This window comes from Glandiceps talaboti, chromosome 5 (genome assembly GCF_964340395.1).
Source record: "Glandiceps talaboti chromosome 5, keGlaTala1.1, whole genome shotgun sequence".
NCBI lineage: Eukaryota > Metazoa > Hemichordata > Enteropneusta > Spengelidae > Glandiceps > Glandiceps talaboti.
The window spans coordinates 27,492,642-27,506,693 of NC_135553.1; the positions used below are offsets into that span (position 1 = coordinate 27,492,642).

The following is a 14,052-nucleotide window of genomic DNA, read 5'->3' on the forward strand; positions in this document are numbered from 1 at the left end:
TGGGACTTATGGATTGGGTTCCATCCGTCCGTCTGTCTGTCCGTCCGTCCGTCCGTCCAGAGCCGTTTCTTTGAAATGCATGGACCAATTTTTTTCAAACTTGGTACAGGGGCAACATACTATGGCATACATATGCACGTCAATTGTTTCATGATACGATCCAATATGGCTGCCTAGCAGCCATTTTGTTTGCAAATTTTCCCTGTCCAAAGCCATAACTCAGACATGCTTGAACAGATCTCATTCAAAGTTGGTATTAGGACAGTGTTCTCTGACATATATGTGCATATTCATTGTTGTTGTGATACGATCCAATATGGCTGCCTAGCAGCCATTTTGTTTGCGAATTTTCCATGTCCAAAGCCATAACTCAGACATGCTTGAACAGATCTCATTCAAAGTTGGTACTAGGACAGTGTTCTATGACATACATGTGCATATCCATTTTCGTCGTGATACAATCCAATATGGCTGCCTGGCAGCGATTTTGTTGACACAGTTTTCATGTCCAAAGCCATAACTCAGACATGCTTGAACAGGTCCCCCCCCCCCCATACCCGACCCATCCTTTATTGTTGAATGGTTTATTCCATGACATCATCTTGAAGAGTAGGCATATCCCATGTCCAACGAGGAGACACAACATATCTAAGTCTGTTTGATTTAGGTTCAGAAGTGTTGTTGACAACATAAACTGCCAGTTCCTTAAAACCCAATCATAGCGGGTACTATGTCATTTTCAATGACTTGTTAATCAGTATCCTGTCTTTGAAGATAACACAATTCACAATATTGTGGATTGAATTAATATCATCTTCTCTGATCTTAAAATGACATAATAATGAAGAAATGTGACATGATTATTGTTTTTATATAACTTTTAGATGCAAATAAATTGTAGCCGCTGTGGTATCATATTGTCATTATATTTTCAGCATTGTTGAGATTGCTCAAGATGGTGCAGGAGGTCTTTCAGTACTAAGGACATTTCGTCTGCTGCGTATATTGAAATTAGTTCGCTTCATGCCAGCATTACGGAGGCAGCTAGTGGTCATGCTGAAAACCATGGATAATGTGGCTACATTCTTTTCATTGCTTGTATTATTTATTTTCATATTCAGGTAGGTAGATAACTTTTACGAACAATGGCAACTACATAAACCACTGATGTCATTGTATTGTGACTACATAAACCACCATATAGGGTATCTTGATATGAATGTATATATTGTCACCATGTAGGATATCTTGATATAAATGTATATACTGTCACCATGTAGGATATCTTGATATTAATGTATATACTGTCACCATATAGGATATCTTGATATAAATGTATATACTGTCACCATATAGGATATCTTGATATAAATGTATATACTGTCACCATGTAGGATATCTTGATATAATGTTATTGTCACCATGTAGGATATCTTGATATAAATGTATATACTGTCACCATGTAGGATATCTTGATATAATGTTACTGTCACCATGTAGGATATCTTGATATAATGTTATTGTCACCATGTAGGATATCTTGATATAAATGTATATACTGTCACCATGTAGGATATCTTGATATAAATGTATATACTGTCACCATGTAGGATATCTTGATATAATGTTACTGTCACCATGTAGGATATCAAAGTACATGTATGTGTGTATTTGTGATTTGTTTAGTGTGTAAGTTATTACATAAGTCATTGGGGATGACATAGAAAAAACACACTGGGACCACAGATGTTCACTAGTTCTACAGAATAAAAATGGAACTGTGAAAACAAGTAGTTATTACCATTGTCTTTTGAAACCACTTTGTATAGTACATGTACTATCATTTTTGCAAACTTTTGTCACATTTTGATTTAAGTTTGTACAACATTTTCTTGTATGGAAGATATTAAATGTTACTACTATGTTGCGCCTGACAACCTATCAATGTGGCCTGGTTTGAGCGTCAATGCCAATGCAGTTATATACTGAATATCATCACATCATCATCACAATTGGAGCTGTGGTATTAGTAGATTATACAACTCGGAACTCACATACCTCATTGTATATGCTTTAATTGCAGTTTATATGATGTTTATGTATTATGTGTTAAGACATGTACAAAGTTGATAGAGTTTGTTTAATTTTGCTTGACTGATACAGCATTTTAGGAATGCATCTGTTTGGTTGTAAATTTTGTGAATATTTGGATGATGGAGAGAAGATATGTGATCGTAAAAATTTTGATTCTCTGCTGTGGGCCATCGTGACAGTGTTTCAAGTAAGTTTACAACTTGTGTCAATCAACCTAGACATTCTTTAATATAGGCATATCTGACAGTGTTTAGTTTATGACCTGAACCAATCAAACTGACCCCTGTCAATCAAACTGACCCCAGTCAATCGATTTTAAGGGGGTGTAAAGTAAGATTTGTTCATGATATGATGATTCCATCAGTAATATGCAAATTAGGGCTAAAAATGTGTCTTTTTGGTCAAAAGTCAATAATTCCAAAACTACTGAGCAGATTTGGCTGAAATCTAATTGGAATACATCTATTGATGTATGGACAAAGAAATATTAAGCATACAATGATTCCATCAGTAATATGCAAATTAGGTATAAAAATGTTCATTTTTGGTCAAAAACTTGTATCTCAAAAAATACGTAGTCAATGAGTCTGAAACTTTGTGAGATGTTTCCAAAAGTGTTATTCTGCAGATTTTCTTCAAAACATTTCGACAAAATTGGCCCTAGCAACCATGACCACACCCTTAGCAACAACCAAATGACAGTATATTTTGGTCAAATAACAACATCATCTGGTAGGCAAGTGAGTAAACATTCAAAAAATGTTTCCAAATACCCTAGCAACCATGACCACGCCCATAGCAACAGCCAAATGGTCGTTTATTATAGAAAGATAACAAGGATTAATAGACAATTGAATAAACATTCAAAAAATGTATGTAAATTTGCCTAGCAACAAGACCACGTCCATAGCAACAGCCAAATAATCAAATATATTGCAAAGATAACAGGAATAGAAAGACAAATAAATAAACATTCAAAAAATGTATGCAAATGTGCCTAGCAACAAGACCACGCCCATAGCAACAGCCAAATGATCACATATATTGCGAAGATAACAACGGGGATTAATAGACAATTGAATGAACATTCAAAAATGTATGTAAATATGCCTAGCAACAAGACCACGCCCATAGCAACAGGCAAATGATCATGTATATTGCGAAGATAACAGGAATAGAAAGGTAAATGAATAAACATTTAAAAATGTATGCAAATATGCCTAGCAACAAGACCACGCCCATAGCAACAGCCAAATGATCATGTATATTGCAAAGATAATATCAGGAATTCATATACAAGTGAACTAAAACATACAAAAATGTATGTAAATATATCTAACAACATGACCACGCCCATAGCAACAGCCAAATGATAGTGTGTATTGCAAAGATAGCAACATGGTTGAATAGGCAACTGGATAGTCATTCAGCAAATGAACACCTATTGTTAGCATGGACTACCATATGGATAAACATTTTTAAAAACTGTACAGTTGTGCTACAGCGTCATTGGCGGTATTTTTAATAAAAGTTTTGGAAAAATGCATTATAGGATATGTTTGTAAATATTTTAACTTTGATAAATACAAATGTGGAAATGAAGAGACTAATAAAAAATGTTGTTGCAGATATTAACACAGGAGGACTGGAATGTGGTACTTTATAATGGCATGTCTAAGACATCACCATGGGCAGCACTCTATTTTATTGCATTGATGACTTTTGGTAACTACGTCCTCTTTAATTTACTGGTAGCCATCTTAGTTGAAGGATTCTCATCAGAGGTAAGTTAGTGAATCAGTCCTTCAATTATCCATATCTTTTGAATTCTTTGATACAAATCAAATATTACTCTAAAGACTCCAGGTTCAACTAATACATAGCAATTCATAATAATATTTCATACTTTAAAAAGAAATGGTTATATTGTCTAATGTGGTGTTAGGAATATGTCTGTCTTTAATTTGTTAACTGTTAATCTCAGGGAATTCACTTACATGCCTTCATCCCATTCCAATACACCCCTTTAAAAATTGATCAGTCTGGAATCAAGAGTTTCCTATTTTCACAATACATTATGCAGTGTATTTTTCTGCTACGGTCAATTATTATAATATTATTATAATAAGTACGTCATAATGATTATGTACCACATTTTTCTAATTTATTAATTCAAAATATGTCACAAAAATTTGTAGACTTTTTTGTAGTCGATCTTTGCACTAGGGAAAACACTGATATTGAACAGTTGTGTGTTTTGTTGTCAGTCATCAATACAGTTTGCAAGTTTACTCAAGTTTACTCATAGGGGGTGTTACCTCTATTAGTAGTTGATTATGGCATGATCAGACTCATAGGGGGTGTTACCTCTGTTAGTATTTGATTATGGCATGATCAGACTCATAGGGGGTGTTACCTCTATTAGTATTTGATTATGGCATGATCAGACTCATAGGGGGTGTCACCTCTGTTAGTATTTGATTATGGCATGATCAGACTCATAGGGGGTGTTACCTCTGTTAGTAGTTGATTATGGCATGATCAGACTCATAGGGGGTGTTACCTCTATTAGTAGTTGATTATGGCATGATCAGACTCATAGGGGGTGTTACCTCTGTTAGTAGTTGATTATGGCATGATCAGACTCATAGGGGGTGTTACCTCTGTTAGTATTTGATTATGGCATGATCAGACTCATAGGGGGTGTTACCTCTATTAGTATTTGATTATGGCATGATCAGACTCATAGGGGGTGTTACCTCTGTTAGTAGTTGATTATGGCATGATCAGACTCATAGGGGGTGTTACCTCTGTTAGTATTTGATTATGGCATGATCAGACTCATAGGGGGTGTTACCTCTATTAGTAGTTGGTTATGGCATGATCAGACTCATAGGGGGTGTTACCTCTATTAGTATTTGATTATGGCATGATCAGACTCATAGGGGGTGTTACCTCTATTAGTAGTTGATTATGGCATGATCAGACTCATAGGGGGTGTTACCTCTGTTAGTATTTGATTATGGCATGATCAGACTCATAGGGGGTGTTACCTCTGTTAGTAGTTGATTATGGCATGATCAGACTCATAGGGGGTGTCACCTCTGTTAGTATTTGATTATGGCATGAACAGACTCATAGGGGGTGTCACCTCTATTAGTAGTTGATTATGGCATGATCAGACTCATAGGGGGTGTTACCTCTGTTAGTATTTGATTATGGCATGATCAGACTCATAGGGGGTGTTACCTCTATTAGTATTTGATTATGGCATGATCAGACTCATAGGGGGTGTCACCTCTGTTAGTATTTGATTATGGCATGATCAGACTCATAGGGGGTGTTACCTCTGTTAGTAGTTGATTATGGCATGATCAGACTCATAGGGGGTGTTACCTCTATTAGTAGTTGATTATGGCATGATCAGACTCATAGGGGGTGTTACCTCTGTTAGTAGTTGATTATGGCATGATCAGACTCATAGGGGGTGTTACCTCTGTTAGTATTTGATTATGGCATGATCAGACTCATAGGGGGTGTTACCTCTATTAGTATTTGATTATGGCATGATCAGACTCATAGGGGGTGTTACCTCTGTTAGTAGTTGATTATGGCATGATCAGACTCATAGGGGGTGTTACCTCTGTTAGTATTTGATTATGGCATGATCAGACTCATAGGGGGTGTTACCTCTATTAGTAGTTGGTTATGGCATGATCAGACTCATAGGGGGTGTTACCTCTATTAGTATTTGATTATGGCATGATCAGACTCATAGGGGGTGTTACCTCTATTAGTAGTTGATTATGGCATGATCAGACTCATAGGGGGTGTTACCTCTGTTAGTATTTGATTATGGCATGATCAGACTCATAGGGGGTGTTACCTCTGTTAGTAGTTGATTATGGCATGATCAGACTCATAGGGGGTGTCACCTCTGTTAGTATTTGATTATGGCATGAACAGACTCATAGGGGGTGTCACCTCTATTAGTAGTTGATTATGGCATGATCAGACTCATAGGGGGTGTTACCTCTATTAGTAGTTGATTATGGCATGATCAGACTCATAGGGGGTGTTACCTCTATTACTGCACCACTTCATGGTCTGTGTGAAGATATTCTATATTGTTTCATCTTCTTTTCAAATAAAGTTCAAAAATACATTATTTATTCAATTATTTTCAAAATGATAATATTGTAATTTATTTCAGTACCAGGTTTTGTCTAGTAATCTGAGGATAATTACTATTCATGTATGCAATCACAATATTGCCATATTCAAATTTTATGCAAATGGCATGCATATTGTCATATTCAAAATGTATGCAAATCACATGCACATTGTCATATGCAAATTTTATGCAGATCGCATGCATATTGCAAATATGTAAACTTTACGCAAATAAAATGTTATTACCATATTCAAATTTATGCAAATCATATGTATATTGTCATATTCAAATGTTATGCAAGTCACATGTATATTGTGATATTCAAATTTTATGCAAATCACATGCATAATGTCACATGCATATTGCTATAATGCAAATTTATGCAAATCAAATGCTTAATACCATTTTCAAATTATGCAAATCACTTGCATATTGTCATATTCAAAGTTTATAAAAGTCACATATATTGTCATATTGAAATTTATGCTAAACACATACATATTGCCATATTGCAGATTTTGTGATAATCACTACTTTAATATCAGGTGATGAATATACATAAACCTCAAACAATGCACTAAATTGCTGATTTAAACTTTTCATAGCTACATAATATTTAGACAAACCTTTTGTATCTCAAAATCACCCATACCAGGGTGAAGACACTAAAATAAAAGAAAAGCAAATGGTGAAAGAATTTAATTATTGTGTGTTATATAATGATTATAGAATGATGTTTATGAAGACAAAATAAAGTATGTGCCTAAAAACTACAAATCTTACAAAGCTGCTATTACTTTGTTGAAGAAAACGTTAACCCATTCTTTGTTAAAATCAAAGAAAAATACCATGGGTCACCATGGTAATATTTAAAATAGTCAAAAATATGTTAAGATTAATCAGTTTTAGAATGTAAGATGGCCACCAAATACTGAGTTGATTCTATGATAGAATGTAAGATGGCCACCAAATACTGAGTTATTCTAGCCTGTTGTTGTGTTGTTTATTCTAGCCTGTTGTTGTGTTGTTTATTCTAGCCTGTTGTTGTGTTGTTTATTCTACCCTGTTGTTGTGTTGTTTATTCTATCCTGTTGTTGTGTTGTTTATTCTAGCCTGTTGTTGTGTTGTTTATTCTATCCTGTTGTTGTGTTGTTTATTCTATCCTGTTGTTGTGTTGTTTATTCTATCCTGTTGTTGTGTTGTTTATTCTATCCTGTTGTTGTGTTGTTTATTCTATCCTGTTGTTGTGTTGTTTATTCTAGCCTGTTGTTGTGTTGTTTATTCTACCCTGTTGTTGTGTTGTTTATTCTACCCTGTTGTTGTGTTGTTTATTCTACCCTGTTGTTGTGTTGTTTATTCTATCCTGTTGTTGTGTTGTTTATTCTATCCTGTTGTTGTGTTGTTTATTCTACCCTGTTGTTGTGTTGTTTATTCTAGCCTGTTGTTGTGTTGTTTATTCTATCCTGTTGTGTTGTTGTTTATACTACCCTGTTGTTGTGTTGTTTATTCACATCAAATACATACACACTTAGTACATTTGAATTGTAAAGTTACTGTTCTGAAAAAGAAACTGAATCACAATCTGAATTCATACTGCGGTGATCAATATTTTGTGTTTTATTTTTCCATTTGGTGTAAAGTTTATTTTTGCATTGATTGATCGAGAATGTACCATTCAAATAATTGTATACACACATACCCAACATTTTAAAGTGTACACACAGTATACCAACCTCCAACCCCTAACCTCCCAAATAATTAGAACACTGTACCCTCTGCCAGTCAACCATCCACTCATCCAGCCTTCCAGGTCCATATCTGAGTGCATGTGTAGTGAATTACCCCTGATTTGTACTTTGTTTCTTCTTCTTATTTTCTCCTACATACATTACAAAATATTACCAAATATGGTAATATTTCCAAATATGGCATTATCACATGATTGTTACTTCCTGTCCACTCATGATGTGTGCATATATTATACCTTTGGCTGCATGTTGCTGCTTTGTAACAATGCGTGGTAAGTACAAATCCACACCCAATTTTGAATTTTCATCAGTTTCTTCACATTTTTTCAAACTTTCTTCTTCTCTAATATTCTTACCTGTTCAATTTTATATGGTGTGTGTTGTGTGTTTTTCCTAAATAACATATTTTCTCCTCCATCCTAAATCTCCTTCATTAATTTGGACTAATCATCCAAGTCCTATTTGCTGTGTAACCTTTGCTCCAATGTTTGCTAATATAATCTTAGTTACTAAATATTGTCTGTAAGTGTGATTATTATTCCCCTCCATTCATTTTATTGCTGAAAAGTGTCCATTTGCCTCCATGGAACCACTGATGATCCTCGATATATCATACTCTATTGTTACAGGACGACAAAAAGAAAGACACAGATGGCGACACTTCCGACAACTCAAGTGATAGTGGTGATGACAAGAATTCTAAAGATAGTAAAACACCTGACAGTATATCACAAGATGGAGGTCAGCAATTCATTTGTTTGTTTGTTTGTTTGTTTGTTTGTTTGTTTGTTTGTTTGTTTGTTTGTTTGTTTGTTCATTTATAAGCTTCATAGAAAACATTTAATCATACATTACAATTCTAATTGGACATTGTTCCCTGAACTATGTAATACATCTGGCAAAAACTGAATTTTGTGGTACTTGTGTAATAATATTTGAATGATAGAAAACAAACAAAAATGGGCTTTAGTAGTCACACAGCAAAATTGAAATGTCGTATATGATATGGTAAGTCTGGTTTTAAGCCTTATATGACATAGTAAGTCTAGTTTTAAGCCTTATATGAAATAGTTAGTTAGCCAGGTTGTTAAGCCTTATATGACATGGTAAGTGTGCTGTTAAAGCCTTATATGACATGGTAAGTGTGCTGTTAAGCCTTATATGACATGGTAAGTGTGCTGTTAAGCCTTATATGACATGGTAAGTGTGCTGTTAAGCCTTATATGACATGGTAAGTGTGCTGTTAAAGCCTTATATGACATGGTAAGTGTGCTGTTAAGCCTTATATGACATGGTAAGTGTGCTGTTAAGCCTTATATGACATGGTAAGTGTGCTGTTAAGCCTTATATGACATGGTAAGTGTGCTGTTAAAGCCTTATATGACATGGTAAGTGTGCTGTTAAGCCTTATATGACATGGTAAGTGTGCTGTTAAGCCTTATATGACATGGTAAGTGTGCTGTTAAAGCCTTATATGACATGGTAAGTGTGCTGTTAAGCCTTATATGACATGGTAAGTGTGCTGTTAAGCCTTATATGACATGGTAAGTCTGATGTTAAGCCTTATATGACATGGTAAGTCTGGTGTAAAGCCTGAAAACTGTAAAATTATAAAATAGCAAGAGCCACACTATAGGAGAACAACAATTCTGCAAACACTACCTTATTATAACTTTATTGTAAATCAGATTAGAAGGTGGGATAATGAGATAGTTAGATGGGATCAATCTGATTAAAATCCGATGTAGATGTCGGCTAATTGTTCATTGCTATTTTACCTTCATTATTTTGCCTGAATTGACCTTCGTGGTACATGTTTACGTTTTTATCCTGATCGCCTCCTCTACATCTGAACTGGCGCCCATGCCCACGCCGTTCTGCTCAGTGAGCCAGACAGAGATTTTAATCAGATTGAGATGGGGTAGACATACAGTCAGATATTACTAACACTGGATTTATTTTTGTCTTATCAGGTGGCAAGATGTTGGCACTCCCAGCTCCAGAAAGTGATGATCCTGACAATACCCATAGATCATATCACAGTAGTCATCTTCGTGGTCCTCCCATCATTACACACACAGCAGCTACACCTCAGGGCTCTCCCAATGCTGACAACCCTAGCAACAAAAATAACACAAGAAATAATCATGATACGACACTCTTTGATTCAGATAGTAGGTCTGTGGTAAGTAGCATTTTAAAATGATTTTATGCATCTACTTCAAAATTGTTAATTGGATCCTTACCTGTGTATATACCGGTAGTATCAAGTGTTGAACATTCTCTACTCATGTATCTGTGTCTTCTCTACTACAAAGTCATTTTGTTAGTCTAATGTCACTATATTCAGACTTGGCACAAAATTAATACACATGTATATTCTGATCAGACATAATGTGAGCAAGTCTTTGTAGAAGACACAGTCCCCTCAAATACTTTACTTCTATAAGACTGAAAGGTGACATGATTTTAAAGAAATTCATGGTGAGGCCTAATAAAAAAATGTGATTCCGATTACGCTCAATTTTAGTGGGGTATGTAGATTTTTTATTGTATTTTATTTATTTGTTTTCAAGTGTGAGTGTCTAGTTCAGGTTTTCCATTGTTTTCCAAATGGTCTTTATGTTGTTTATTTCTTCCTATCAGATGTACAGCGATAACTGATTGGAAGAACAGTTTTATTTTGTCTTTTTAAGTTGATGTCAGTTCTGCATCCACAATTTCTCGTGAGACTTCACAATTTTTTCAATTTTATTATTTTTTTCTCGAATATGGAAAAAACAAGTTAGGGTCGGCAGTGAAAAGCTAGGTGGGGTGAGGTAACCGGAACCAAACAATTATTTTTTAGGCCTAACAAGTAAATATTAAAATGGCTGGATCTTGATAACTGACCCAGAAGGTGAAAGTCACGTTCAAAGTTCAAGTCTCAAAAGATATTGTACACCAAATAATATAGGGGTAGACACTTGAATGGACTCTCCATTTATTAAAGTTGTTGAGTTCTGCAGTAAATCATGATTGTTCACTAAGTGAGCACCAAAAGTAATGCATGTATTCTCTTCTTCTGCATTACCTTTAGGCATCACTTTGAAAGAAATTGGCCACATGTAAATACTACAAACCGTCTGAAATATGCAAAGGTCAAAGTCAATGTCAAAGGTCACTGTCTTATAAGATTAACCTTTGTTTGTGGTTGCTTGGAAACGCTGTTTTTAGCACAGCTGAATTAAATCATAGACACTGTCTATGATTAAAACAGGTTCGTTCATGCTACAGACGTGATAAAGAGTCCTGTCCATCTATATATCTGTGTCTGTCTGTGGTTGACTTAAACTTAAAGAAACTTAAAAGTCAAAAACAACTGGGAAGAATATTTTGATTTTTTGTAGGGATGTTGATTTAAATCGCTAGTTAGCACAACTGAACTAATGAAGTTCAAGTGCTATATGCATGGTGTGGTGTCTGGGTGTCTGTCCATTCGTCTGCCTGTCTGTCTGTATGTGTGGATGACAAACTCAAATGCTGCCCAATCGACTGCCTTGGTATATACTGGGGACATTACTTTTGGAGTTTAATTGGGAAATTGTTCAAACGAAAATGATTGTCTCAGAGATGTGTGTTTTGGGTCAAAAAATGTGATTATTAGTACAACTGAACTGAGGTTCAGTAGTGCTATAGGGATCGCCCGGCGTCTGTCTGTTTGTGTGTGTGTGTGTGTGTGTGTGTGTGTGTGTGTGTGTGTGTGTGTGTGTGTGTGTGTGTGTGTGTGTGTGTGTGTGTGTGTGTGTGTGTGTGTGTGTGTGTGTGTGTGTGTGTGTGTAAACAACTTAAAGTCAAAAACCGCTGAACCGATTGCCATGATATTTGGTGGGTCCATTATCTTGGGTGTCTAGTTGGGAAATTGTTCAAATCGCATCACAGGTGTGTGATTTGGGCAAAAAATGTGATTTTTGGTCAAAAAACTTAAACTCAGAAACTACTGGGCAGATTGGTGCGAAATTTGGTGGGAACATTGTTAAGGGGGTGTAAAGTAAGATTTGTTCATGAAGTGATGATTCCATCTGTGATATGCAAATTAGGGATAAAAATGTGTCTTTTTGGTTAAAAATCTATAATTCCAAAACTACTGAGCAGATTGGGCTGAATTTAATGGGAATGCATCTAGGGATGTATGGATGAAGAAATATTACGCATACAATGATTCTATGAGTGATATGCAAATTAGGTGTACAAATGTTCATTTTTGGTCAAAAACTTATATCTCAAACAGTACTTGGTCACAGAGTCTGAAACTTGATGAGATGCTTCTGAATGTGTTATTCTGCAGATTTTGTTCAAAACATTTTGAGAAAATTGGCCCTAGCGACCATGACCATGCCCTTAGCAACAACCAAATGGCAGTATATTTTGGTCAAATAACATCATCATCTGGTAGGCAAATGAGTAAACGTTCAAAAAATGTATGCAAATACCCTAGCAACCATGACCACGCCCATAGCAACAGCCAAACGGTCGTGTATTTCACAAAGATAACAGGGATTAATAGACAATTGAATAAACATTCAAAAATGTATGCAAATGTGCCTAGCAACAAGACCACGCCCATAGCAACAGCCAAATAATCACGTATATTGCAAAGATAACAACAGGAATAGAAAGACAAATGAATAAACATTCAAAAAATATATGCAAATGTGCCTAGCAACAAGACCACGCCCATAGCAACAGCCAAATGATCACATATATTGCAAAGATAACAACGGGGATTAATGGACAATTGAATAAATATTCCAAAAATGTATGTAAATTTGCCTAGCAACAAGACCATGCCCATAGCAACAGTCAAATAATCACGTATATTGCAAAGATAATATCAGGAATTCATACACAAGTGAACAAAAACATACAAAAATGTATGCAAATATAGCTAAAAACATGACCACGCCCATAGCAACAGCCAAATGATAGCATATATCGTAAAGATAGCAACAAGATTGGATAGGCAACTGGATAGTCATTCAACAAATGAACACTTCTTGTTTGCATGGACTACCATGTACATGTATGGATAAACATTTTTAAAAACTCTACAGTTGTGCTACATTGCCATTGGCGGTATTTTTGGTAAAAAAACATAAACTCAAAAATTACTGGGCAGATCGGTCTAAAATTTGGTGGGAACAGTCTTAGGGGTGTTTAGATTAAGCACTGTTCATGATGTAATGATCCAATCAGTCATATGCAAATTAGGGCTAAGAATGTGTCTTTTTGGATAAAAATGTATAATTCCAAAACTACTGAGCAGATGGAGCTGTAATTTTGTTGGAGCATTAGTGGAATGTTTGTGGAGGTGTTATTCTGTAGTTACTGTTCAAAACATTTTGACACAACTAACCCTAGCATTAGTAGCAACCATGACCATGCCCGTACCAACAGTGAAATGATGATGCATATTACAAAGATAACAACAGGAATGGGTAGGTTAGTGAATGAAGGGTCAAAAAATGTATGCAAATATGCCTAAGAACAAGACCACGTCCATAGCAACAGTCAAATGATGATGTATATTGCAAAGATGAAACATGGCATGGATATGTAAATGAATAAATGATTCCAAAATGTAAGCAAATATGCCTAGCAACAGGACTGTGCAACAGCCAAATGCAGTTGTTCTATGACGCCATTGACGCTATTTTTAGCTCCCGTGTGGGAGCTCATGTCATGGCACAGTCTGTCTGTCTGTCTGTGCATTTGTCTGCGTTGAAATTTTTTTCCACTGATATTTCAAACAGTATGGAAGCAAATGTTCTCCAATTTACTATGTGGCATTGTCAGGCTGTAACTTAGCGGTGATTAGTTTTTGGTGGTAGTGGCTTGCATAATTAATGTAAATTTGCATAAATTATGATTTTACAAATGGGGCTATACATGCAGAATGGCTGCACCAAATTCAAGTCATTAACTTGTGTCAAGTTAATTAAGAGCTAATTTGCATAATTAATGAATGTTTGTAACTCAGGTTATGCATCCAGAATG

The 14,052-nt window shown here is 35.4% G+C and overlaps 1 protein-coding gene across 1 annotated transcript in view; it reads left to right on the plus strand.

The window, feature by feature from the left end:
- LOC144435550 (voltage-dependent T-type calcium channel subunit alpha-1G-like) overlaps positions 1 to 14,052 on the plus strand; it is a 260,713-nt gene that overhangs the window by 137,122 nt on the left and 109,539 nt on the right. The window contains exons 10-14 of the mRNA XM_078124138.1: positions 936 to 1,121; positions 2,164 to 2,281; positions 3,723 to 3,878; positions 8,646 to 8,757; positions 9,990 to 10,201. Coding sequence (XP_077980264.1) covers positions 936 to 1,121; positions 2,164 to 2,281; positions 3,723 to 3,878; positions 8,646 to 8,757; positions 9,990 to 10,201 — 784 coding nt within the window. The remainder of the gene's footprint in view (positions 1 to 935; positions 1,122 to 2,163; positions 2,282 to 3,722; positions 3,879 to 8,645; positions 8,758 to 9,989; positions 10,202 to 14,052) is intronic.